This window comes from Penicillium psychrofluorescens (assembly GCF_964197705.1).
Source record: "Penicillium psychrofluorescens genome assembly, chromosome: 2".
Classification (NCBI taxonomy): domain Eukaryota; kingdom Fungi; phylum Ascomycota; class Eurotiomycetes; order Eurotiales; family Aspergillaceae; genus Penicillium; species Penicillium psychrofluorescens.
This window is the reverse complement of record NC_133440.1, coordinates 2,259,646-2,284,723: the sequence shown is the minus strand read 5'-3', so window position 1 is coordinate 2,284,723 and position 25,078 is coordinate 2,259,646. Positions and strand designations below refer to the sequence as shown.

The 25,078-nt window shown below is 53.1% G+C and overlaps 13 protein-coding genes across 13 annotated transcripts; 6 read left to right on the top strand and 7 right to left on the bottom strand.

The window, feature by feature from the left end:
• Nucleotides 1-563: 563 nt before the first annotated feature.
• On the top strand, nt 564-3,089 carry PFLUO_LOCUS3055 (uncharacterized protein; the record flags this gene model as incomplete). The annotated part of the gene is made up of 9 exons (XM_073780261.1): nt 564-641; nt 824-918; nt 989-1,031; nt 1,098-1,157; nt 1,229-1,656; nt 1,714-1,975; nt 2,027-2,513; nt 2,578-2,637; nt 2,692-3,089. 9 exons carry the CDS (start codon nt 564-566, stop codon nt 3,087-3,089), a joined length of 1,911 nt encoding a protein of 636 aa, XP_073637133.1.
• A 195-nt stretch (nt 3,090-3,284) lies between these two features.
• On the top strand, nt 3,285-4,744 carry PFLUO_LOCUS3054 (uncharacterized protein; the record flags this gene model as incomplete). The annotated part of the gene is made up of 3 exons (XM_073780260.1): nt 3,285-3,324; nt 3,388-3,552; nt 3,618-4,744. 3 exons carry the CDS (start codon nt 3,285-3,287, stop codon nt 4,742-4,744), a joined length of 1,332 nt encoding a protein of 443 aa, XP_073637132.1.
• Nucleotides 4,745-4,978: 234 nt separating this feature from the next.
• PFLUO_LOCUS3053 (acetyl-CoA C-acetyltransferase) lies at nt 4,979-6,412 on the bottom strand (the record flags this gene model as incomplete). The annotated part of the gene is made up of 5 exons (XM_073780259.1): nt 4,979-5,497; nt 5,558-6,050; nt 6,104-6,179; nt 6,235-6,284; nt 6,345-6,412. 5 exons carry the CDS (start codon nt 6,410-6,412, stop codon nt 4,979-4,981), a joined length of 1,206 nt encoding a protein of 401 aa, XP_073637131.1.
• A 247-nt stretch (nt 6,413-6,659) lies between these two features.
• PFLUO_LOCUS3052 (uncharacterized protein) lies at nt 6,660-9,726 on the top strand (the record flags this gene model as incomplete). Its single annotated transcript, XM_073780258.1, has 3 exons — nt 6,660-6,825; nt 6,878-9,106; nt 9,164-9,726. The coding sequence occupies 3 exons, from the start codon at nt 6,660-6,662 to the stop codon at nt 9,724-9,726; spliced, it is 2,958 nt and encodes a 985-aa protein (XP_073637130.1).
• A 217-nt stretch (nt 9,727-9,943) lies between these two features.
• PFLUO_LOCUS3051 (uncharacterized protein) lies at nt 9,944-10,599 on the bottom strand (the record flags this gene model as incomplete). Its single annotated transcript, XM_073780257.1, has 2 exons — nt 9,944-10,317; nt 10,371-10,599. 2 exons carry the CDS (start codon nt 10,597-10,599, stop codon nt 9,944-9,946), a joined length of 603 nt encoding a protein of 200 aa, XP_073637129.1.
• A 1,796-nt stretch (nt 10,600-12,395) lies between these two features.
• PFLUO_LOCUS3050 (uncharacterized protein) lies at nt 12,396-14,810 on the top strand (the record flags this gene model as incomplete). The annotated part of the gene is made up of 6 exons (XM_073780255.1): nt 12,396-12,534; nt 12,607-12,948; nt 13,013-13,294; nt 13,354-13,907; nt 13,958-14,421; nt 14,489-14,810. 6 exons carry the CDS (start codon nt 12,396-12,398, stop codon nt 14,808-14,810), a joined length of 2,103 nt encoding a protein of 700 aa, XP_073637128.1.
• Nucleotides 14,811-15,456: 646 nt separating this feature from the next.
• On the bottom strand, nt 15,457-15,684 carry PFLUO_LOCUS3049 (uncharacterized protein; the record flags this gene model as incomplete). The annotated part of the gene is made up of 1 exon (XM_073780254.1): nt 15,457-15,684. The coding sequence occupies one exon, from the start codon at nt 15,682-15,684 to the stop codon at nt 15,457-15,459; it is 228 nt and encodes a 75-aa protein (XP_073637127.1).
• A 159-nt stretch (nt 15,685-15,843) lies between these two features.
• Nucleotides 15,844-16,917, top strand: PFLUO_LOCUS3048 (uncharacterized protein; the record flags this gene model as incomplete). Its single annotated transcript, XM_073780253.1, has 2 exons — nt 15,844-15,964; nt 16,073-16,917. The coding sequence occupies 2 exons, from the start codon at nt 15,844-15,846 to the stop codon at nt 16,915-16,917; spliced, it is 966 nt and encodes a 321-aa protein (XP_073637126.1).
• Nucleotides 16,918-17,058: 141 nt separating this feature from the next.
• PFLUO_LOCUS3047 (ribosome-recycling factor) lies at nt 17,059-17,918 on the bottom strand (the record flags this gene model as incomplete). The annotated part of the gene is made up of 2 exons (XM_073780252.1): nt 17,059-17,406; nt 17,472-17,918. 2 exons carry the CDS (start codon nt 17,916-17,918, stop codon nt 17,059-17,061), a joined length of 795 nt encoding a protein of 264 aa, XP_073637125.1.
• Nucleotides 17,919-18,193: 275 nt separating this feature from the next.
• Nucleotides 18,194-20,337, bottom strand: PFLUO_LOCUS3046 (Heat shock protein ssb1; the record flags this gene model as incomplete). The annotated part of the gene is made up of 6 exons (XM_073780251.1): nt 18,194-18,943; nt 18,999-19,706; nt 19,762-19,927; nt 19,988-20,114; nt 20,180-20,230; nt 20,295-20,337. 6 exons carry the CDS (start codon nt 20,335-20,337, stop codon nt 18,194-18,196), a joined length of 1,845 nt encoding a protein of 614 aa, XP_073637124.1.
• A 258-nt stretch (nt 20,338-20,595) lies between these two features.
• PFLUO_LOCUS3045 (uncharacterized protein) lies at nt 20,596-22,062 on the bottom strand (the record flags this gene model as incomplete). The annotated part of the gene is made up of 1 exon (XM_073780250.1): nt 20,596-22,062. One exon carries the CDS (start codon nt 22,060-22,062, stop codon nt 20,596-20,598), a length of 1,467 nt encoding a protein of 488 aa, XP_073637123.1.
• A 188-nt stretch (nt 22,063-22,250) lies between these two features.
• On the top strand, nt 22,251-22,754 carry PFLUO_LOCUS3044 (uncharacterized protein; the record flags this gene model as incomplete). The annotated part of the gene is made up of 4 exons (XM_073780249.1): nt 22,251-22,388; nt 22,438-22,496; nt 22,570-22,634; nt 22,690-22,754. The coding sequence occupies 4 exons, from the start codon at nt 22,251-22,253 to the stop codon at nt 22,752-22,754; spliced, it is 327 nt and encodes a 108-aa protein (XP_073637122.1).
• A 306-nt stretch (nt 22,755-23,060) lies between these two features.
• Nucleotides 23,061-24,897, bottom strand: PFLUO_LOCUS3043 (uncharacterized protein; the record flags this gene model as incomplete). Its single annotated transcript, XM_073780248.1, has 3 exons — nt 23,061-23,224; nt 23,279-24,289; nt 24,345-24,897. 3 exons carry the CDS (start codon nt 24,895-24,897, stop codon nt 23,061-23,063), a joined length of 1,728 nt encoding a protein of 575 aa, XP_073637121.1.
• Between the last annotated feature and the right edge of the window lie 181 nt (nt 24,898-25,078).

Sequence of the window (25,078 nt, the reverse complement as noted above, 5' to 3'; positions counted from 1 at the left end):
CGGGGAGGGTATGGGAGGGTAAACACGCGGTTATATGTGCAAGGTTTCTGTCAAAGGCGAGAAACGGTTGTCAATTTGACGGATCTTGGGAGGTGGAAGGTGAGGCGCGTGAGCTGATCGTGGGATGTGGAGGGATGAGGACGCGCTCACCGAATGTATGTGCTATTCCGGCGCGTGGATGTGCACTGGCAGAGAAGAGGAGGAAAAAAAAACTAAGGGGGAAACGAGCGATAGCAGGATGGTCGACTTGGGAGGTTTGGTTTGTTTTGGAGGGGAAAGAACAAGACCGAGAGGGTTAGGTGCCTGAATGCCTGAATGTCTTGATCCTTGAATGCCTGGTTGCCTCAGGCTGTAATTCCGCTCTGACTAACCAACTAAACCCAGTAACTAACTAACTATGGGCGCGTCTCCCCCAACACGTCCTTCTGCCTGTCGGCTGGCCATTGGGATCACCGAGATCAGCCATTGCTTTTCAGGACGGTTTGCAAATCTACTGAGCTAGCTCTTTGTTTTCTCGCTTCGTTCGCGCCTAACTTTACCACTTCTGCCGACGAATCCCCAATATGAGCACCAAACGGCGCGTGGCCGTGGCCGCGCCCTCAGAGACTAGGCTCCGGGGACAGAAGCGCCGGAAAGTATCGGTAAGCTTCCCTTCTGCGGATGTCATGATATGTGATGTTTCGAGTGGCCGTAGGCGTTGTCGCTGGACGCGCCGTGTGACGGAGCTGGATGAGCAACATCCGAGCGCAACCCTTGTGCTCAGTCCTTCTTGCGCAAAGACCATTGTTTTTCAAACATTCTAATCCTGAGCGACACGAAATAGGATGCTGATGACCACATGGACTCCGATACCTCGCAATTGATTACAGACATCGGCTCCGAACTTTTGTCGCAAATCAAAGCGGCAAAGGACCGACGGTACGCTGCATTCGCACACTCATCCATGCGTTGCTTGTTGCCACAGGTGCTGACAAATGCTCTACTATAGGGGTCGTCTCATCGCTGAGGAATTCCTGGAGTTGCCTGACCGAGTAGGTCGCGTTGATCCCACGCGCTTCGCAATTGCCTTCGGAGGTTCGGCTAATGCCCAAGCATAGAAGCGGAACGCCGCATATTACAGAGCTATTCCGAAACCCATCGCGTTGGATACTGTCAAGGTGCGCGCTATCTTCCCCAGTATTGCCTGGAAGTTGCATTTACACCTGCTCACCTGTCTCCTTCACAACAGGATAAGTTGAACGACCACCAGTATGATTCGACAGAGACACTGGAAGAAGATCTGGACCTCATGGTTGAAAATGCGAAATCATATAACGAGGATTCCAGCCAGATCTTCACCGATGCGGTGCGCATCCGAAAGATGGTCGCCGACCTTATGCCCAAATTGATCAAGCAACATGGTGGCCTTCCAGCAGGGGCAAGAGCAAGCGAAGACGCGAAAGACAAAGGATTATCGCAAGAGGCCTCAGAGGGCGAAGAAGAAGAAGAAGGAGAAGAAGAAGATGAAGAAGAAGAGGAGGAAGAGGAGGAAGAGGAAGAAGTGGAAGAAGTGGAGGAGGAACAGGATGAGGAGACCGAGAAGAGTTTCGAAGGCAATACCCTCCAGCAGGCACAGGATAAGATTATGACAGAGCTGGCACGGCTAAGGGACGACGAGTGAGCATTATGACCGGACCCTTTTTTTGCCGTCTTTTGGCTAACTCCTTAATCTAGTGGCGATGAGGTTTCCTACCCGTTCATCGGCAAACCTGATCGGAATCTCTATCGAGATTACTATGAGATCATTCAGCATCCTGTATCTCTCAGGAGTATCCAAAAGAAAGTCCGCGGCACAGACATCAGGAACAACCCAACTAAGGTGACCGCGTATCCAACCTGGCAGGCCTTTGAAGAGGAAGTCAGCTACATATGGCGAAATGCCAGAGAATACAACGAGGATGGCAGCGATATCAGCAATCTCGCGGGCATCTTGGAAGTAAGATCATTTTGGTGATTTCTCTAGTTCTCCCATTGACGAATCGACCAGGAATATTTCCGACGGCGAGTTGCAGAAGCCAAAAAGCTGGTCCTGGATCCCCCTCAGGTAGATGGAGACCCCGATCCGCCTCGCATCAAACTCAAGATGGGCTCAATGACACCTAATCCAATGGGCCAAAAGTTGACATTGAAAATGTCTGCGCAGAACTCGGACCCGCCCTTGCGAGACGATGCACGGCGATCCGGCGTCACGGTCGATAACGAAGCGCTGAAACGCCAACAGGACCTTGTTCGAGCGGGATCTGCCAGTCAAGAGATCGACGTGCACCGATTGTCCCCTCGGACGAGACTCCGAAGAGGGTTGGCAAGCCCGGGATCGAGCACACCATCCGCTGTAGAGCAATCCCAGGCCGTTCCTATGGGAATCAAGGATGATGTGTCGTCCCATCACGAGATGTCGCAGCCTTATTTGAATGTTCCCATGGGGTATGCCCGACACTCGCTTCCCGGGCCCGGGGGATTATCGTATCACGAGAGTGCGTTCGTCCCAGCCACATCAACTTCCTTACATAGTGACCTCTCTGTTGACGATGCGACTAGATCAGACACCGTACCAACAGCCCTTCGGCGTGGATTCTCATTTGCGACGGCCTGGGCAAGGTTCGTTTTAGGTCATCCAATGCGGTGTTGATGCAGATACTAACCGTCTCCTAGACGCCAGCTCTGCTCTGATACAGAATATTCAGATACTCACTCATCCGACGCTGTCCTTGCCGGAGGACTTTTGCTTAGATATCCCTCCATCGGCTACGGTTGCCCAACAGTCGATCACGATCAACCTGCCCTCGTCACATAACCTGCTGACGGTGCGGTCTACCTTGGCATCCAGTACGCCACAGCGACAGATAAAGCTGGCCACTCTCATGGGCATGCAGCGGCTGAACCCGACATCTGGGGAGGCTACCACTCTAAATTATGATATACAGCTGCCGCCGGGCATGAGCAAGGTCGACGTGGAAGCCATTGCAGGACCGACACGAGGTGTGCCCAAGACCGGGGGCTCGGAAGTCGACTATGAGCGAGTCAGCATCTTCTTCAATGTTTTGCGGTGACCATCGGTTTGCGATTTCTCTATCTAGTTATTCAAGGGATTGTAGTTCATACTACATAGTTCAATTGGAAGTATTGACAGATGACTAAGCCCGAATAAGATTCCCACCGCGTGTCTTTCTAGACTGAACTTGCCTGCACCAACTGCCTCAAGGAATGGCCCCAACATCCTCTGTGACTCCCGTTCGGCAACAATGATGCCGGGTACTCCGGCCTGGCCGGATAGCCCTTCCTCAGGTAAGCCCCCCCAATGATTGCCCAAGGTCTGCTCTCAACTCACTCCCCTATGTTCTTCCCCAGACGACCCCCCCTTCTCCGTGGCGCACATCCCCGATTCCCTGTTGAGAGCAGAGCTCCGGCGTCGAGATGCAGACTCGCCAGCATGTGGCACCACCGAGCGCGGAGCCTACAACACTCCATTGCATGTCATGGCGGTATTCCTCATTCTCGGACTCAGCACATTAGGTACGTTCTCAATCTCTTTCCTTTTTCTGGGTGGGCCCGGCTAATTGCTGTTCGCGTGCAATCAGCATGCTCATTTCCTATTCTCGCTCGTCGCTTTCCCCGTCTCCCGATTCCGCGCCGCTTTCTTTTCATATCCAGACACTTTGGCACTGGCGTGCTCATCGCAACGGCCTTTGTGCATCTGCTTCCGACGGCCTTTGTCTCCTTGACGGACCCGTGTCTCCCTCGATTCTGGAGCGAAACGTACCGAGCAATGGCTGGTTTTGTAGCTATGATCTCCGTCTTCGCCGTCGTGTGCGTCGAGATGTTTTTCGCCATGAAAGGTGCGGGCCATGTTCATGGCAATGAGTACGATAATCTCATCGGTGAAATCGGGCGCGACTCGATGAGTGATTTTGGACCCGAGGGCACCAATTATTCGAGACTGGAGGCGAACGAAGCCCCGGACAATATCCGCCTCGACAACCTCGACAACCATCGCGCAGAAGCTGCAGACCGGCCATCTGGTTCATCCCATGGGTCTGACCAGCTGCATTTAACAGGTACGCTCTCGGACAAAGAGCACAATGATGGAGAGACCGATGATGATATGCCCACCAACACGTCTCGACCGTCGCATCCTCAACACCGTCGGCCACGTCTGAGTGGAAATTATCGGCACCAGACGCACTCGGAGCTGCCGATCCAGAACCCACAACGCCAGCTTCTGCAGTGCCTACTTCTCGAAGCGGGGATTCTGTTTCACAGCATTTTCATTGGCATGGCGCTCAGTGTGGCAACGGGCACTTCGTTCATCGTCCTCCTGGTCGCCATCGGTTTTCACCAGACCTTTGAGGGATTTGCGCTTGGGTCTCGAATTGCTTCGCTGATTCCAGATCTCTTCGCACCTTCCTCGATGAAACCGTGGCTGATGTCACTGGCGTATGGCACGACTACTCCCCTTGGCCAGGCCATCGGTTTGGTGCTCCACAATCTCTATGATCCAGCAAGCACGGCGGGTCTTCTCATGGTCGGCATCACCAATGCGATCAGCAGCGGTCTTCTCCTGTTCGCAGGTCTCGTTGAACTTCTGGCGGAGGACTTTCTGAGCGAATCGAGCTATGAGAACCTCAAGGGCCGGCGGCGGATCGAAGCCTGTGTGTCAGTGGCCTGTGGTGCCATCCTGATGGCTTTTGTCGGTGCGTTTGCATGAAATGAGTAATGTTATAGAGCTCAGTCCCCAAGGGCGTCCAGTATTGCCTCGTTTATCTTTTTGTAGTAAATATATCTCGCGTGGACGTGCATCTACTGTACTCCCCAAGACACCAAGAATGCTCTTTCGTAATTACTTCATTTCAGTCGATAGCCAACTATCTATCTGGGTATTCTATTTTTCACTCTGCATACTCGCCTTAGCAGGCGTCATATCGTCCATCATTACCATTCTTTACAGCAGAGACTCAATCACCAGGGCACTCGCACCGCCGCCGCCATTGCAAATTCCAACACAGCCCAGCTTGCCCTTCTTGTCTTTCAAGACCCCGATCAAGGTAGCCAGGATGCGAGCACCGCTGGCTCCGAGAGGGTGGCCAATCGCAACGGCACCGCCGTGGATGTTGACTTTGTCCTCTGAGAGACCGAGGAGCTTCAGGTTGGCCAGAGCAACCACACTGAAGGCTTCGTTGATCTCAAAGGCGTCAATGGCATCCTGAGTCACTCCTGCGTGCTTCAAAGCTTTGGGAATCGCCAGCGCAGGCGAGGTTGTGAACTTGCTAGGCTTCTGAGCGGCATCACCCCAGCCCAGGATTTTGGCAATGGGCTTCAGGTTAAGCTCCTTGACCTTGGCCTCAGACACCAAGACCACGGCTGAAGCACCATCGTTCAGCGGTGACGAATTCGGCGCGGTCACGGTACCAGTACCGGGGATGAAAGCCGGCTTCATGCCGCGAAGCTTGTCGGGGTTGAGCTGGAGGGGAAAAGCCCGTCGTCAGCAGATTTCACATGGGCCAATTTGAACTATGCTTACATTTTTTGGCTCATCATCCTGAGAAACAGTTACGCCAGGCTTGCCCCTGAACCCGGGGATCTCAATGGGCGCAATCTCATAATCGAAAAGGCCAGCCTTTTGCGCGGTCTGGGCCTTCTCATAGGAGCGGATGGCATAGTCATCCTGCTGCTCACGGTTGAACCCATGATCCTGCGCACACTCCTCGGCCTGCAGGCCCATAAGCTCCTGCTTGCCGTAGGCATCCATCAGCCCGTCCTTCATGATACCATCCACTAGGCTCTGGTGACCGTACTTGGCGCCGGCGCGCATGTTGGGCAGGTAGTGGGGGGTGTTGGACATGGATTCGGCGCCACCGGCCACAACAATGTCGGCATTGCCGGTCATGATAGTCTGGGCACCGAGAATGACTGCCTTGAGACCCGAGGCGCACACCTTGTTGACGGTGGTGCAGACGGTGGAGTCCTCAAGCCCAGCACCGATAGCGCATTGCCGGGCAGGGTTCTGGCCGACGCTGCAGAGAAAGGTTAGCCGGGTCGCAACCGATCTGAAGGGGGTGCCACTCACTTCGCCGACAGAACATTGCCAAAGAAGACCTCCTCAACGTCAGTCGCATTGATACCCTCAGCCCGGTCCACGGCCGCTGCAAATAGCGTTAGTATTGGGAAGTGATGTTCGCAAGCAGAATTGGGCCGCACCTTTGATCGCATGGGAACCCAGCTGCGGGGCCGTCAGACTGGACAGTGAGCTACCAACAGATGATTGTTAGCAATCCAAGCAACCCTGAATTGATCTCTCTGCCACTTACCCCAGGAACGAGCCCACAGGTGTGCGGGCTGTCGACACGATGTAGACAGGAGGCAGGGAAGAAGACATGGTGGGGTGGTCGTAGTAGAAATGGGTGAGAAGATGAGAGGAAATAAGGAATGAATTGAAGGAGAAAGAAAAGGGGGAAAAGGGAGAAAAAGGGAAAGGAAAGGGAAGAACAGAAGATACAGTGTAGCCCACAGTATGCTTGGTGGGCCGGCGTGACGGACTGGACGCTCGGGCCACTCAGAACTCTTTCTACTTATTCTTTCCCGACCTTCAACTCCCACCCTCCAACCACCCCCATCTGCCCACTATGGACGACCTCTATGATGAGTTTGGTAACTATATCGGTGGTGCCGAGTCCGACGAGGAGGAGGTCCAGCAGGAGGTCCATGCTTTTAATCTGGACGCCTACGGCGAGGACGGCGACGAGGAGGAAGAAGATGTGGTCCACGACCAGCAATTAATGGAGGTCGATGGTAGGTTATGCCTCAAATGATCCTGGGGCTATGCTCATCCCATCAATTACAGAAGGCCCCTCGAACGCCGTGGTCTTGCACGAGGACAAGCAGTATTATCCCAGCGCATCCCAAGTCTACGGCACCGACGTCGAAACCATGGTCCAGGAAGAAGATGCGCAGCCGCTATCTGAGCCGATTATCGCCCCCGTTCAGCAAAAGAAATTTGCAATCGCAGAGACCGAACTCCCGCCCGTGCATTTCTCCCGCGAGTTTATGACCGATCTCCTCAATTTCCCCGAGCAAATACGGAACGTCGCGCTGGCCGGCCACCTGCACCACGGAAAAACCGCCTTTATGGACATGCTGGTGAAGCAGACCCACGATCTGACCGACCGGCTAGAGAAGCGCATCGGCCGACGACGGGAAGAACAGCTCCGATATACCGATGTCCACTTCCTAGAGCGAGAACGCGGTCTCTCAATCAAATCGGCGCCAATGAGCTTGGTTCTCCAGGGAACCAAGGGCAAGTCGCACCTCCTCAACATTCTTGATACTCCGGGACATGTCAATTTTGTCGACGAAGTCGCGACCTCGGTTCGTCTGGCCGACGGCGTGGTACTCGTCGTGGATGTTGTCGAGGGCGTTCAAGCAAACACCGAACAGATCATCAAACATGCGGTCTTGGAGGATATACCCCTAACTTTGGTTGTAAATAAGATGGATCGACTCATCATGGAGTTGAAGCTGCCGCCGAACGACGCCTATTTCAAGCTGAAGCATGTGATCGAAGAAGTCAACACGGTGATCGAGAGTGTTCTGTCGGACCAGGGTGAGAAGCGGCGCTTGAGCCCGGAGAAGGGCAATGTTGCCTTTGCGTCTAGCTCGATGAACTGGTGTTTCACTTTGCAGTCCTTCGCCCGGATGTATGCAGACAGCTACCCACGGCTGGATTCGTCGGAGTTTGCTGCCCGACTGTGGGGGGATATCTTCTACAACCCACGGAGCCGCAAATTTACTCGCAAGGGAGTGGAGGAGAACGCAAAAAGATCGTTTGTCAAGTTTGTCCTGGAGCCCATCTATAAGCTCTACTCCCATACGATCAGTGAAAGCCCAGAGGACCTCAAAGAGACCTTGGCAAGCGTTGGGGTCAGCCTAAAGCCATCTCAGCTCAAATCGGATGCAAAGGAGCTGCTTAACTTGGTTTGTGAGCAATTCTTCGGCTCTGCCACCGGGTTTGTGGATATGCTTGTTCAGCACGTCCCGTCCCCAGTGGAGGGTGCTCAGCACAAATTAGATCGGTACTATACCGGTCCTCTGGACACAAAAGTCGCGGCTTCCATGGCCTCCTGTGACCAGGATGGCCCCCTGGTGGTCCACGTCACCAAACTTTTCAGCACAACCGACGCTGCCAGCTTCAATGCCTTCGGAAGGATCATGAGTGGTACGGCTCGACCGGGCCAGCAAGTCCGTGTCCTGGGCGAGGGATACACGCCCGAGGATGAAGAGGACATGGTCGTTGCCACCATTTCGGATACGTGGATTGCAGAGACAGCCTACAACATCTCCACGAATGGTGTTCCCGCCGGGAACTGGGTGCTGTTGGGTGGTGTGGACAATTCCATCGTGAAAACGGCAACTCTGATGCCTCTCAAATTGGAAGATGACGAAGAAGCATACATTTTCCGGCCCCTTCGGCACATGACCGAATCCGTCTTCAAAGTCGCCGTCGAGCCAGTCAACCCATCTGAATTACCCAAGATGCTGGAAGGGTTGCGCAAAATCAATAAAAGCTACCCGCTCATCTCCACGAAGGTTGAGGAGTCTGGTGAGCATGTGGTCTTGGGAACTGGAGAGCTCTACATGGACTGCGTGATGCATGATCTGCGCAGACTGTATTCCGAGATGGAGATCAAAGTGTCCGACCCCGTCACTCGTTTCTGTGAAACCGTGGTCGAAACCTCCGCGATCATGTGTTATTCGATCACGCCGAACAAAAAGAACAAGATTACTATGATTGCGGAGCCCTTGGACGACGGCATTGCAGAGGGGATCGAGGGGGGCAAGGTCAGCATCAAGGATCCTATCCGCAAGGTGGCTCGTTACTTTGAGGAGAACTATGACTGGGATAAGCTCGCCGCCCGGAGTATCTGGGCATTTGGCCCTGAGGAGATGGGCCCCAATATCCTCCAAGATGATACATTACCGTCGCAAGTGGACAAGAAGCTTCTCGGCACCGTTCGGGACTCCATCACCCAGGGCTTCAGCTGGGGTACGCGAGAGGGTCCTTTGTGTGAAGAACGTAAATATTTTTACTCTCCCGGAATCCAATGGGACTGACTGACTGACTCTCGTTTAGCAATTCGGAACACCAAGTTCAAACTCACCGACGTGTCCCTGGCCGATCAAGCCATCTACCGCGGAGGAGGTCAGATAATTCCCACTGCCCGCCGGGCCGTGTATTCGTCATTCCTGATGGCATCTCCTCGTCTCATGGAACCGATCTATTCTTGTACAATGACGGGGCCCGCCGATGCCGTTGCTTCGGTCTACACCGTCTTGTCTCGGCGCAGAGGCCATGTCCTGTCGGACGGTCCGATTGCCGGTACGCCATTGTACTCCGTTCGCGGATTGATCCCGGTGATCGACTCATTCGGGTTTGAAACCGATCTACGGATCCATACCCAGGGTCAGGCCAAGCTCAGTCTCGCATTCGATAAATGGAGTGTGGTGCCCGGCGACCCACTAGACCGAGACGTCAAACTTAAGCCGCTAGAAATGGCGCCAGCGATGGCCACTGCACGAGACTTTGTCCTGAAGACGAGGCGCCGCAAAGGCCTGGCGGAGGATGTTACGGTCAGCAAGTTCTTGGAGCCGGAGCTATGGAAGGGTCTGAAGGAGAGTGGCGTTTTGGACTCATGATATAAAAAAAAAGGGGTGGGTGGGAATCTGGAGTCATCTTATTAGGAGTTTTGCCCATGTACTCTATCTATCTCTAATAGACACTACGCTGGTAGTTGTTTTGGTGTCATAGCAAAATGGTCTCATTATCATCATGTCAAGTGTACCGCACAAACCTCATGGTCTCGATGGACCGCAGCTCCAGTGTTAAAATTACATAGATTGGCGTGGTATGAAATCACTTGCAGGTCTCCAACATCTTGGCAATCACCTTCATCAGTGCTCCATTCTCCAGCGCGGCAGCGACCCGTTCCTTGTCCGCGAGCTGCTTGTTGACCTCATCCGCCGTGCTGTGGGTACCTTCCTTAATGCGCACATCCAGGCGGAAGCGAGGAGGCAGCGACTGCTCTAGTCGAACGCGCACCCCAAGCCCGATGACCGTGGCCAGGCTGCAATGGGTGATGGTGGGAGTGATGAGGACGGTGACGGTCTGTAGAGGCGAACCAGGGACTTTCGGGAGGGTTGGGGTGATTTTGATGTCGGGCAGCGAGACAACGGCCAGCTCTCCCAGCGAGACGGGATGCTCAGGGTCTGAAACCGAGCCTATGAGATCTGCTGGCTTGTGAGTGACAGCCCACATTAGTGGAAGGCAGGTGAGATCTTACCGTAGATCTCCTGCTCATCAATCAGCTCCTCCAGGAGATTATCATCGTCTGAATCCGAGGACTCGTAGGGGCTGGTGCAGAGGAAGTCAGCCGGGTTGGCAGGCGAGGGCAGAGCCGACGCAAAGATGCCGGTGCCATAGCCTGGCTTGTGCGGGACCGCAGGGCGTAGACGGGTGGGCAGGTCAGCCGCGTTGAGGATGGTCGGGTTGGAGTTCTGAATCTCAGCCATGGCAAATGGGTGCGGGGTGAGAAGCAGTGCAAGAAGGGGAAGGAGTCGGAGGAAAGAGAACGAAAGAAAGGTCGAGGGGCATGCGATAACGGGAGGAAGGATCTTATCTCTATCACGTGCCCCTGGCTAGACCAACCTCGGCGAGTGGGAGAAGAAACAAACATAATCAGTTGGGCCAAAATAGGGGTTCATCCCCCGAATAATTCAGGGGCTGAGCCCCTCTTTGGACTTGGGCATTTTGCCTAATAACTAAACTATAGTACGGGAAGTTAGTGGTTTCCCCATGTCTATATTAGCAACTACTGGGGCCACCCAGTCTATCCGGGGAGGATATTTCCACTCCTAGAAGGTCGAGGGCATTCTTCCGTTGACTGTATCCATAGCTTTTTAAATATTATTGAATCATAATGCCACATAGTCATATAGGTAGTGTAATAATCGTAGTGATCGGTATACAAACGATCTGCCGCTCTCCACCTTCGGTTCCACTTGGCAACCCGGCCGCCCCTCAATAATCCTCTCTCGCTCGCTCGCTCGCTCAGCTTCACCTCCTCAGCGGCACCACCACCTCTCCCCCCTCCTGTTGTCTCTCCCCTTCGGTCCCAATTTTTTCCCTTCCGAGAGCGTCGACATCATGGCCACCTGATACCTGTCTCCGGTTCAGTCTGTTCGACAAGCTGCTTATGCTCTCAGCCTCTGCGGATCCTGTTCGCCCATCCGCGCTCCCCCTGTCCAATTCGACGGCAATGCGCCCCGCCGTTTCATCGATTTGAATTATCCCGTGCGACCACCTCGCGCCTCTATTCCCGATCGTTCCGTCCGATTCCCGTGTCCCCCGTTAGCCCCAGCTACTCTCCAGCAAGATCGCACTATCCATCCTGTCTGTCGCGTTTGTGTGAATGGGCCCTCTGTTTCGATCACCTGCTTTTGTTCGACGCTTTCTCGACACCCGATTTCTCTTATCCTTTTCCGATGTCTATTGGTTGCTACGACACTACACTTGTGCATATAAACCCTACTTCTGTTTTCTGTCGACGTCATCTCTGCGAGCGGATACCACCTCTCTCCCCGATCTCAACCGTGATCCAAAGGCGGGCCTTGGCACATATATCCTCCGGAGTTCCTTTGATACCGTCTTGATTATTTCATGAATGGAATCGCCCCAAAAGTATCAATTGTACATCCCCGCCAACTCAAAACCCTGTCACCAGTGATGCAGGGTTACACATTTACGCCTCCATCGGGGCCTCCTCGAGAAGGCCAGAAAAGTCCGTCGTACCCCCAAGAAAGCTGATGCGTTTACTTCGTGTCATGCCAAGTGGCCGCTGATCTGATTTCGTATAGATTATGTGTTTGTGGACGAACATAACCGGCATAAAAGATTGAAAGGTATGCGAATAATACATCTCCAAATGCCATGTGTCAGATGCTGATGCGCGGGATACCCAGTGATGCGCGCATGTAATGGTTGCCGGAAAAGAAAAATCAAATGCGACGCGGCCACCACGAATACATGGCCTTGTTCCGCATGCACTCGGCTGAAGCTCGTTTGTGTTCCTCCGACTATCGGCCAAGATGGAGAGTTTCCGGAAGGTCAGCTTGATCCAGCTTCAACAGACACTGGGGAGAGCTCTGCTCCTCCCGAAGCTTCGCACCATTCTTTTCCGGTGCCTCCGATATACAGAAACAATAGTCAAGCTGGAATTGGCACGATGCCCTCTTATGACTCAATGGGGATGTATTCCCAATTCGTCCAGGCGCCTCAGAGCCAGCCCAGTATATACAGCTCGCCTCCGATGGCAATGCCACAGCAACCATACCGGCAACAACAGCCTTATCCAGCACAACCACAGATGTATGTGGAGCCGGAACAATCAACAGCGGAGAACCTCAGCGAGGTCCTTGGCGAGTTGAAGATCGACGAGTCTGGCATCGGTAGGGTCCCTCTCGCCTACTCTAAATCGCTGTAAAACAGCCATGAATAACACCACTGACATTTCCTTCAAGCCCCATACATCAGAAGACAGAGAGCGGACCGTGTCGAGCCTGATGCCCCTGTCCAAGACGATGCTGAGGACAGACTCCCGCCTCTGAGCACGGGAGCCGGTGCAACGATTCGTATTCCACCCGAGCTCATGCCTGCGGACGAAGATGTGATGGCTTATTTCAAGATCTTTTTTGATGATATTCACCCCTACGTGCCAGTCATCCCCCGTTCCCATCTTTACTATCAATGGCAAAACGATCGGAGCTCCCTCTCCCCTCTCCTTCTTGAAGCGCTGTTTGCATGTGCGGGTCGACTGTCCGACGAGGCTTCAGAAGGTGCTCAGTGGCTCGCTTTGGCAAACAGTCAGTCGAAACCGATTTACATTCAGTCTCGTCCAAATTACTTGTGCTAATCTTACTCTGGCAGGGCACGAGCCAAGTTTCATGGATGTTCCACGGCTGAGTACCATACAGGCATTGCTTCTTCTGTTGAAGGCCAGAGAATCCCGCCCAAAGAAAGGATATTACTACAGATCCTGGCAGACTGTCAAGACCATTGTATCCATGGCCAAGGATTTGGACATCCATGAGCATTACAGTCTTCACGCGGAAGGCAAGCCTTGTGACCTCAGCCCGATTGAATGTTTGGTGTCCACACGAGTATGGCAGGCTCTGTTGGTGGTTGAAGTCATGATTGGAGGACCACAAGGTAACCTTTAGCACCCTTACCCTTTTGCCCCCAAATGGTGATCTAACTGGGTCGTTCAGGCCGATCGGATTTTGGTGTCGATCCAGAGACAGTGGACATGCGTCCGACGTTGGACATCCGAGGTCTCGATCAGTACGAGATTGACCGCTCCCGACAGCACGCCTATTTTGTTCGCAATGCTCACCACATTCGCATAATCGCGGATGTCTATCACAAAGTAAAGAAACAGAAGGATTGGGAAGCCGATCCTCGCTTTGCGCAAAAGAATCCGCTTTTCATTGACTGGCTTCGTAACTTACCCCCGGACTTGCAGGTCAATTACCCAGCTGATGGTTCGCCTCCATGGCTCCCATCACACTTTGTGGGCAATATGCATTCACACTGCCATCTTGGGATTATTCTGTTGCATCGCCCGCAGCTGCTTGCATCACAATCATTCACAGCTGGGGGTGGCTGGAAGGTTCACATGTCACTGTGCTATTCTTCTGCTCGAAGCCTGTGTCGACTGCAAGAGGCCATTCTCAAACAGTTTGGCCTATCTGGCCTGCTGTATATGCAGAGAGGTATTAACTTTGCCATCTATTGCATTCTCACATGTACCATGCTACACCTGGTTTGTGTTCCTCCACACAGATTTCCCCTGCATGCGTCTGACATCTGCAGGTTGCCATCACTTCTCCCGATCCTCAGTTTAACTCTGACGCCCGTGAGTATTTCACTCGCCACATGCGAATACTTGAGCGATGCTCGGCTGCCTGGCCCATGCCGGAAATCCAAGCGCAGATCGACTCCTTGAGGCTGGCCTTCTCCGCCGACACGAGTCGCCCGTTTGAGTTGAAACCGAGCTTTCCCTACGGTAGTCCTTCGGAGCCATATCACCCCAGCCCGCCACTTGACGCGCATTATCATCCGCATCTCAGTCAAGTGGCAACCAATGTCCAATCCAGAGTGGGTTTCAACATGCATCCATTAACTCCTCCAATTTCGGCTGGTACTGAAGACTCGAAGTCCGACACATCCTCCCAGTTGCAATCCTTAGGAATGGTGCCCCATCAGCCCCCTACAACTCATCCACTGGATGCACCGTTGGTAGATGAAAACAGTTGGGACCCGACTCGAATCATCAAGTATGTGATCCTCAGTAATCCTTTTCCGTCTGAAATCGTATATTTGCTGATCCAGGATTTCATCTAGTCAATGGGACATGGCCTTCTCCGTCGCACCCTCCTCCGTGAGCACGAATTCGCCCCCGATGCCTATGCACAACGCGGCCCAGGGCGTACCTAATATGGTGCATGATCAGTACGTTCAGTACGAGTCGCCCACTAAAATGACTTCTGTTGCACCGCAGCAGTCTATCTCCCCACAATTCCAACAACCTCCGATAATGATCACGGCCCGAGATTGGCAGCAAAGCGTTGCTAGCGTGTATGACCCTCAGGGCCTGAAGCGGCGATGGAACTACTCGGTTGATCTCGGTTCCCAGGATCATATGGTGAAACGACAACGTGGATGAAATCCTCTACCGCTTGAATTCCTCTCTTCTGGGCGAACCCCTTCGGCTTCTCTGTCTCTTGTCTTGGTATACATATACTTCTTTCATTTGGCTTTCTGTTTCATAATCGGCGCCAAGGAACATAAAGCAAGGTGTCATGGAATACAACTTGGGCACAGCGACAGTGGACGGGATGTGATGTTGATTGCAATGCAGGCACCGCTGGCTACTTGACATGACCAATTTCAGGAATTTCGCTGTACATCATAAGTCCCTCTCTCCCTCTGCCCTCGGGTTCACTATTTCGGGGTTGTTGTTGAATGGAACCTAGAACCGGGATTCAATGGCTCCAATATTTCTCTTAGTATCAAATAGTCGGCATCTGTCGTGTAGATCGTGAAAGAAGAGTTGGGAACTGCAGACGGCTTCGTGTGTTTGTTTTCTTGAGGCATTCGGTTTGTAGTTGGAGAATCCAGACTCGAGGGGGCCTGAAAGTAAGAGACAAGATGATTGCAGCGCCAATAAATAATGACTGGAGGCTGCTCTCCGCATCAAAGGAGGATTTCTTTTTTTGTGGCTAGATTCTCGATATAGATAGATGCGAGATATCATTTCTTGACATAGTCAAGGCTGAGCTGCTTTAGCCACCCTGTCGCCGTAGACCCAATCAACCACGCCGACCAATGCCGATTCTTTCCTCGCGGGATCGCACAATCCTCGCCTTGTCGCCTGGCAGGGGCTTCAACTCGTCGCTTGGGTCAAAACCGACCGCCGAAGTACCCTTGGCATGATCAGGCTGCTTGTTTTCTTCGGCCAGCTTGCGAAGTCGCGCTTCCTCAAACGCAGCAACGTCTTCAGACGTGACTGCGATGGCTGTGGGTTTCCGTCGAAGCATATTATTGATGATTTGAAGATGGTTGTAGGAGTAGGTGTGTGTTTACTTTGTTTCTGCCAGCGGGAGGTGGGCGGCGAGCACGTGACCGTCATGCACAGTCTTCTTTCCGTCTCCCAGTTCCTGCCTTGTTCGTTCTACATCTCCATCCCTCGGCGCACCATGTTCCGCCCACAGCTTCGGCGGGCGCTGCACTTTGATCGCGCCCGGGTTGCAGTGTTCACTCCTACCCGTCAACTTTCAGTTACCCGTCCACTGGCTGCAGACAAGAGCCCGTCTCCAGGTATGTCCAGTCACAAGACAGCCATGCTCAATTGAACGCCCGGAACTTGAGAGCAAAGTTTGAAGCCGTCATTTCTTCGTTTTTAGTACTGAGTCGCCCTTAAAATAGCCAAACCCGGACAAAATCGACGCGGTCCCTCTTCTTCATCGGCCGGCCCTCAGAAGAATGCCGGAGGAATTGATGCACGATCATTCGCAGCACCACGGGCTGGTGGAGAGCCCGCGAAGTTTCTTCAGACCGCACGACTGCGGCGGGGTCTTGCAGCCCGCAAGCCTGGCAAACCTCCAGCGAAAGGGAGCGTGAAGGGAAAGAGACAGCAACGGGCCCGAGGTCCAAGGAGATCTGAAGCGGATGAGGGCGATGATTTTGGATCATCTGATATCGACAAAATCGAACAGGAGCAGATGCTCCAGTCTCGACCGCGTCCCACGCGCTACGAACCCCAGGATATCGGCTTCTCCTCGCTCAAAGAGACCTGGCCCTCTCTCCCAACAGACACAAACTCACGGTCAGCGGCCGTTTTCGAAAAGTTGTCCAGTTTGAGTGGCCGCTTTGCGAATGGATACGTCCCGCCATATGAGTTGGGAAGACGGCTGTGGAAGGGCCAGAGCGTGCTCTTCTTTAGCGAAGAGGAAAAGGCAGAGGCTCTGCAAGAGACTAAGCGGTTGGCCCAGCTGCGTGCCGACAAGTTGTCACAGAAGAAGGGCGAGGATGTGAAGCCCAAGGATATCGATTTCGCACCCATCAACGCGGAAACCACGAACGGCTTGATGGAAACACTCGCGCAAGGGAAATACCCAGCATTGGACGCGGACAAGGACCAATTACCCGCAATCAGCAACGTCATGAGGAACCTGCGCAGCAACGGGACCTACCAGTCGGCAGGCAAGCAGCCACAGTTTGTGGCCAAGGTCGAGTCGCTGCTCGCCGGGCCCAAGGTTAAGCGCACTTAGCGAGCGATGTGCCGTTTCCAGAGGGTAACTAGTTAAACTGTACGATATCACTTTTCTTGCCCATATCGGGCCCACTGGTGTACCTAGATTTACATATGGAATTCCTTTTTTATATATTACAAAAGTATTCACGGGAACAGCTCATGCTTGTTCCAACGCGCGCTTGGCCGCCTCGAATAGATCCTTAACGTCCTTCTGGCCCTTATCGGAAGCCTTTTCCATCTGGTCTTGAGCTTTGCGTACATCGTCCGGCCTTGCCACCTTCTTCTTCTGCATATCTTGCAGACGCTTGTGCATCGCTCCGCGCGAGTCGCGGACTGCACTGGCGGCTTTCTCAAACGCCTGCTTGGCAGCCAGAACACTCTGATCCCGCGACTCCTTCGTGGGCGGGGGGATGGCGATGTTGAGCTGGAGGGCATTATGCGGATCGGGTTGTGGTGTTAGGGAGAGGGTTGACGAGACAATTGCCGATGTGACGGGTTTGATGTGCTGTCAGAGGAGGTCAGTTAGTCAACGGCGGACGAATTGAGTTGAAACGAAAGAAAAAAGCTCACATCTTCATCGGCCGCCAAAACGGTGACCGTGCGCCCACCCTTGGGCACGACCTGGGCCAGGTCCCCCAGCCTGACGGAGTCGTTGCGTTCTTTGCCCAGATGAACCCTCAGTCCTTCCAGGGTCGCAGTGTTGAACCGGCCTCCGGCACGAAGCTTAGATAGATCATCTTTCAGGCGCGCGGTCGCGGCCGCGATACCGGTGTGCAATTGCGAAAGATCGAATGGGTCATCGGAGGGCGAGTCCTTGCTAGTAGATTCCGGCTCAGGAGGAGCGCTTCTCTTGGGTTTGTCCTTTTTCTTGCAGAGGACCGGCGAGTGGGTGAAGCTACGGCCGTGTTGGGGCAGAGTCGGCCGGTGCGGGAGGTATACTGGGACAATAATTGGTCGAGCGCGAATTGCTGTACGAGGGCAGAACGCGCGGAAGAACTGGGCCGCGATGCGGTGCATGGTAGATGGGGCAGTTGAGACAAGATGGTTGTTTTGGGGAAGGTGGTGAACAGAGAAGACAGACCGTCGCCGCCTGCCGATCCAGACCAGTCACTTATATAATACAATAGTTACAAGGAGGCATTCATTCATCACGAAGTCATTAAATTGCAAAATAAAAGGCGTCATCTACAGGAAATCCATACTTTTAAAACTGCGCCCAAGGTGTCCGGCTTCGTTAAAACACACAATGAACTGGGGAAATCAAAAGGCCGGAAGTCTATAAATCATCCCATTTACCGAGTAGCCATGGCCTTGGTGATCAGGCGCTTGAGGGCCAGCTCCTTCTTCTTCAGGTCTTCAGGGGTGGAGTCCTCGACCTCCAGTTGCGCCATTGCGTCGCTGAGAGCGGACTCGATCTTCTCCTTGTTGCCGCGCTTAATCTTCAGGGACATGGTCGGATCGGAGACGATTTCCTCGACACGCGAGATGTACGACTCGAGCTGTTGGCGGGACTCGAACTTCTTAGTGAAGGCCTCGTCGCTGGTCTTGAACTTGGCGGCGTCCTCAACCATCTGATCGATCTCGGTGCTGGACAGCTTGCCAACAGCGTTGGAGATGGTGATGTTGGCGCTGCGGCCGGAGGACTTCTCGGTAGCGGTAACCTTCAGGATACCGTTGACGTCGACCTCGAAAACACACTCCAGAGCGGCCTCACCAGCCCGCATCGGGGGGATGGGAGCCAGGGTGAACTCACCCAGGGAGGTGTTATCGGCACAGTTAGTACGCTCACCCTGGTAGACGGGGAACTGCACGGTGGTCTGGTTGTCAACCACGGTGGTGAAAGTGCGCTTCTTGATAGTGGGGACGGTCTGGCCACGGGTAACGACGGGGGCGAAGATGTTGCCCTCCATGGCAACACCCAGAGAGAGGGGAACAACATCCAGAAGCAGCAGGTCCTGGGTCTCAGCGGAAGTAGCCTTGCCCGAAAGGATGCCGGCCTGGACGGCAGCACCGTAAGCAACGGCCTCGTCGGGGTTGATACTCTATATATATAGATTAACACGGGGTTTACTCGAGGCTTTTTTTTTGTAGTCTTACCTTCTCAAGCTTCTTGCCATCAAAGAAGTCGCTCAGAAGCTTCTGGATACGGGGGATACGGGTAGAACCACCAACAAGGACAATCTCGTCAACCTTGCTCTTCTCCAGGCCAGAGTCCTTCAGAACCTGCTGGACAGGCTCCAGGGTGCCGCTGAAGCTCTTGGCGTTCAGGTCCTCGAAACGGGCACGGGTGACCGACGAGTTGAAGTCCTCACCGTCGAACAGGGAGTCGATCTCCACAGTGGTCTGGGTAGCGTTGGACAGGGTACGCTTAGCACGCTCGCAAGCGGTGCGCAGACGACGGAGGGCACGGGCATCACCGGACAGGTCCTTGCCGGTCTTGCGCTGGAACTCCTTCTTGAAGAAGTCGAGCAGGTTGGTGTCGAAGTCCTGACCACCCAGGTGGGTGTCACCAGCGGTGGCCTTGACAGTGAAGACACCACCCTGGATGTTCAGCAGAGACACATCAAAGGTACCACCACCCAGATCGTAGATCAGGACATTGCGCTCCTTCTCGGACTTACCGGAGCCGAGACCGTAGGCAATGGCGGCCGCGGTAGGCTCGTTGATGATGCGGAGAACGTTGAGACCGGCGATGGCACCGGCATCCTTGGTAGCCTGACGCTGGTTGTCGTTGAAATAGGCGGGCACGGTGACGACAGCCTTCTCGACCTTCTTGCCGAGCTTGATCTCGGCAACCTCTTTCATCTGATCGACCGGGTTAGACCAGTATTCGCCAATACGAATCAAGATATCAGCCTACCTTCATGAGGACCATGGAAGAGATCTCCTGAGGAGTGAAGGTCTTGTCCTCACCGAGGTACTCAACCTGGACGGCAGGGCTGCCACCCTGGTCGACGACCTTGAAGGGCCAGGACTCGACATCCTTCTTCACGATGGGGTCATCAAACCGCCGACCGATCAGACGCCTTGGCCACAATAGTCAGAACCATATACTACCGCAGGGCGATGGGGCTGTCACGACTCACTTGATGTCGAAGATGGTGTTCGCCGGGTTCATGGCAGCCTGGTTCTTGGCGGCCTCACCGATCAAACGCTCCTTGTCGGTGAACGAGACGAAGGAGGGGGTAGTGTAGCTACCCTGGTCGTTGGCAACTGCACGAGGCCATGGGTCAGCGGGCGGAGTTCAAATGTTCTTTTTCTTCAAATCGACAACATACTGATCTCGACATTGCTGCCCTCGTAGTTGGCAACACATGAGTAGGTAGTACCTGAATGAACCGAGTCAGTAAATAATAATATCGACAACACACACAATTGAACTGGAACACGAACCCAGGTCGATGCCGACCGCGCCGTCATAAACTTCGTCAGACATTCTCAAGGATGGAGAAAGAAAAATGGGGGGGAATGGTCAGAGAGGGAAGGGATAGGAGAGGAAGAAGAGAAGAGAAAAAGAGAGGGGCAGTCCAAGCGAAATTTTTTTTATGAAGAGAGTCGCCCACACTCGCTTTGATTGGACCATGAAAATTTTTCGGGAGACGGAGATCACGTGAGTGGTTCTGAAGGCGGTGAACGGGTGGTTCTTCTCTATAGTTCTCTACTTACAGTAACTAGCTACGTGCCTAAGTTACTTCTACTTCAGCTTCGTCCACTTGCTACTAGATGGCTGGCCTGTTGCCTCCTCATGCCATTCCTGCTCTTCCAGTAATTCCCATTCCGCGCTCGCCATCTCCCCAAGTAGAATCGCCTTCAACTTGTCCACGATCTTCGTCGCGCTCGGCAGTTTCCAGCTTCGCATGAACTCAGTTCCCTCCGAGGCCCCGAGGAAGGAATGTGCTGTGCCGTGAGAATAGTGTCCCAGCATGGGAAAAGATTTGGTCCGCTGGATCGTCGTCTTGGGTGACTCTTTGGCGCTCGTCATCTGGGCCGGAATGTCCCGACCCGCAAAGGCTCGCATGAGAGTTGACGCTGGCGTGGGCGGGGCGACCAGGAGCTGCCAAATGTTCTTTCCAATGTCACACACGTCTTCCCATGACTCCGAGGCCAGATTGATGCCTTGAGTCCGACAAAGCCATGCAACGTTCCAGGCGAGCAGCGTAGCCCCTTCGAGAAAGAGAGCATATGTTCCCGGGTCCTCCTTGACGAGCTTGGTCAGCGGTTTTTCAATTGTCAGAGGCCTGGGGCGTGGCAAGTGGATGCGTCGCTCGGCGGTTTTCGATGCCGTCGGACTGGATGAGGAGGATCGAGGAGCGTTTTCCGGAGTCTCACGCGTGCGATATGACCCAGCCGGTGCGTAGATGGTAGCTGTCGGGTAGTTTCGATGTGGGAGAGTCACTTCGGCGGGGAGTCGTAATGACAAGTAATGTGAGACAAGGACAAGCAGGTGGGCGATATTGGAGAGGGACGTCGAGATCTGGGCTGGCGTAGCACCTGCATTACCTCTTGTTAATATCCCCCCTCCCAGAACATTATCGTAAACGGAAAACTTGCCATTCATGTCTCTCAAGTCTTTGATCAGGATTCCACCAATTGCATAGCCTCCTGGAACTTGTCCTTTCCTCGAGACTTTCTGCCGTAGACCGTATAGATTCGCCGCTTCCCGACAGAGGAAGATGCGCGCCTCTGCCGTCTTGCTGTGCAGAGAGTGCCACAGGTGCTCCGTCCTCTTCGTTGTGTTTTGGACGCCGGTCAGAATCCCCGCTTCTCGCTCCGAAAGTTGATACTTGGCGGATTCCGCATCAGAATGTCTGCGAGATAGGCGTGTCTTGAACCCGGAGATGTGGGCCTGTTTGTCCCTAATCTCTGATTTCAAGTCATCGATCTGACGAGAAAGGCCCTCTCTTCTGGACGACGACTCGGCTTGCCGAGTAGTGATCGCTTGGATGGTCCAGCGTCGCGACGAGTCAGGAATGGTCTCCACAGACCTTCGTTGATGATTTCCATCGGTCACTACGGATTCGATCTGCTGCCCTAGAACTGCTCGCTCCAGGAGAACGTGGGTGCTGTCGATGCGAAGCTGATAGAGCTGGTTGCGGGCACATGTTGGACAGTAGAAGGGCAGGCGAGCATGAGGAGAGCGGGAACATGTGTGGCAGCTCATCGCAGAGTATGGATGTTCGATATCGGTTGCATTTCCATGCTGGCTGGGGGAAGAACCATAGAGGTGGTCATCGGGAGAGTGTCATGTCTGATGATGAACAAAGTCGCATGGTCAAGTGTGAGTGGATCACCTGACAAGAGTAGTTACCTAATCCAAACATCGATCGGTTTCAACCCTTCAACTTCACCATGGACAAGGAGGAACATCTGGCCCACAGCCTGGAAGCTTGTGACTGGGAACAGCTGCAACACCGCTATATCGACGCGATGGATGAGCATGGCCGAATGGAAGAGAACCTGCGTGCCGAAGCTGCAACGCTGCTCGAGGTTCGTCAACCACCACACATAGAGATTCATCCTCCTGACTGATCTCTAGATCTTTACGGCGTGGTCTCAGACTACAGTGCTGCAAGATGAAAACAGAGCTTTTAAAAGGTTTGTCTATATATATATCTTTCTCTATTTTTTTAAAATTTTTTTTTTGGAGACGATCCTGACCTCTGTGTAGGTTCAAGACTCAGATGCAGCATGTGCAGCACTCGGAAGTCAACGTGGAGCACAAGAAGCAACACTGTAAGTGAACTCTGCTTATTCTTTTTTGATATCGAACCCTGACCTGGAAGCCAAGACGTGGAAGTTGTGAAAGCTTTTGAAAGTGCACTGAAATTGCTCAACGAGCAGCTCAGGGGATGAATACCAGCTGGGGTGGACACGATATCTTTCGAGTTCATTGATCGTGGTTCTGCTTTACCTGGATTGACGAGTACGAAGTTATGAAATGAGATCAATGTATTTTTAGGTTTAATATCATTTGTTGATCACATCACTATGAGATAAATGTCATGAAGGACCTATACAATCACGGGTGCGGGTCTAATTTGAGAGAGGGATGATTCCAACTGGATAGAAAATGAAGATTTGAACGGGATGTGAAAAAATTGTGGAATTGAATCCAAAAATAAACGAAAGATAGGCGGGTTGTTAAAATAGCCATCAAATTCAACTCGCCCGGCCACTGATATCTTGCCAAGTAGCATTGAAGCGTCTTCCAGTGCTGGCCAACAGCCCTTCCTCTTCTGCCTCTTCGGCGTCTTCATCGAGCTGTCTCTCGTCCAGCTTGGGTGAGCGAACAAGCGAAGTGACAAAGACAATCAGATACAGCCCTACAGTAGTCATATTAGTTGTTGGAAGGTCCAAAGAACGGAGAAAGTCCTTACCCAAGAAGAAAAATTGTCCCCAGAAGAATACAACACCGAAGAAAGGGAAATTCAAAGTAACGCGATTGAGGAATGTGCTGACAACACTCGGCGTGCACACTCGTTGCGCGGCAGAGTTATTTGCTGCCAATTCCGAGCACGGTTTGATAAGCTCCCTAGCATCCGAGCAATCAGGTTGTTCCAGAGGGGAACGAGGAGTGCGATCACAGAATGTCTGAGGGCCAAATGTTGCGTATTGGGGGGCAACCACCATGGAAATGGAATAATTCAGTGCCAATATGATCAGCATTACCAGGGCAGTCGCCAAAAGGAGGGCCTGGGGAGAGGTATGGCCCTTGCGAATTTCAAAGATTCGAATCCACAAGAAGCGAATTCCCACAGCAGCAATCCCAGCAACGGAGCTGCAAAACAGCAGCAGAACGAGAATGGTGAAAATGACATAATCGATGGGGAATACCTTGGCCGATTGAACAAGGGCCCAGTTGACCGGGTTGAAAATATTGACGTGGCCGAGAATATATCCACATCGGTGCTTGCAGACGGAGTTTTTGGCCTTGTCGATTGCCGTCAGAAGCATCGAGACCCATGTGACGAGGGCAATCAAAAGCAGGAGAATGCCGAACAGGAGCTTGAACGGGCGGAAAATTGCCCCAATCTTGTACCAAGCCTTCATCAACCAGCTGCGACCCTCGCCCTGGGCCTCTTCGACCAGACGTTGTCGCCGAATGAGAGTTCGCTCCTCCCGTATCAAAGTATCGAGCTCCCGGCGATCTTTAGATGATAGATGGTCTGGATTTCCCCCACAACGGCCTTCTAGTTGTCGCTGCCGCTCACGGTTTGTCTCGAGCTGCACTTCCGTGTTGGCTTGGAGACTGGGACTGGAGATAGATGGTGCAGTCTTGATCAGACTGATAGGGAAAAGAGCCAGACCCGAAGAGGTATACAGGACGTAGAGACAGAGCCCGATTGTCATCAAGAGCCCAAGCGCAAAAGTCAGCGCACGTTCGCCGTCTGAAGCTTTGTTAGATTTGTGGACCGCCGCAGAGCCTTTAGGATGAAAACTCACGGTTTTCCGTCAGCAACTTCTTGAAATAATCCAAGTCCATGCCACTTTTATTCTTTGATGACACGGGCACGAAGAATCCGACAATGAAAAGGATGATTACGATCGCAACAAAAGATATGGTATACTTCAAGGCACCCCAAAGGCGCTGCCCGATCGTTTGCTCTCCCGTTTCGTTGGAAACCTCATCATATTCCTCATACCAGAAATAGGTAAAGGGGATGACCAGGAGACAGAGGAGGGCGTCCAGCGAATAGAGGGTGTAGTAGACGATGGTCAGGGAATAAGTGATCTTGTCGACCTCGTCTTGGGTAGCCCAGTCCTTGCGCTGGCCCAGTTTGGAAGATGTAGTCGAGGAAACAAGAGCGACATCCACAGGTAGCAAAAGCGCTGTCGCAAGAAGACAGGTAATGGCGACAATGCATGTCAGAGTTACTGCTGGCGAGCGGTCTCGAGGGGTCTGATAGATATAGATAAATACCGAGGCCACTGCAAGCAGAAGAACGATCACCACTGCATACACCACCCCGATGAGGGACGTCTGGAGCAGCGCCATCTTGAGTAGATGTCGTCAGCCGCTAGCTATGTAGTTCACATAGACAGACTGACGCTATTCGCAGCAGCAGTAGTCGGTTGACTGAAGGAGGATGGTTGGGATTCAGTGCAAGTTCTTGATTTCCAGGTTGTCGTCATTTGTTACTTCGAGAGCCCGCTAGCCACAGAGGGAATAGCGTGTC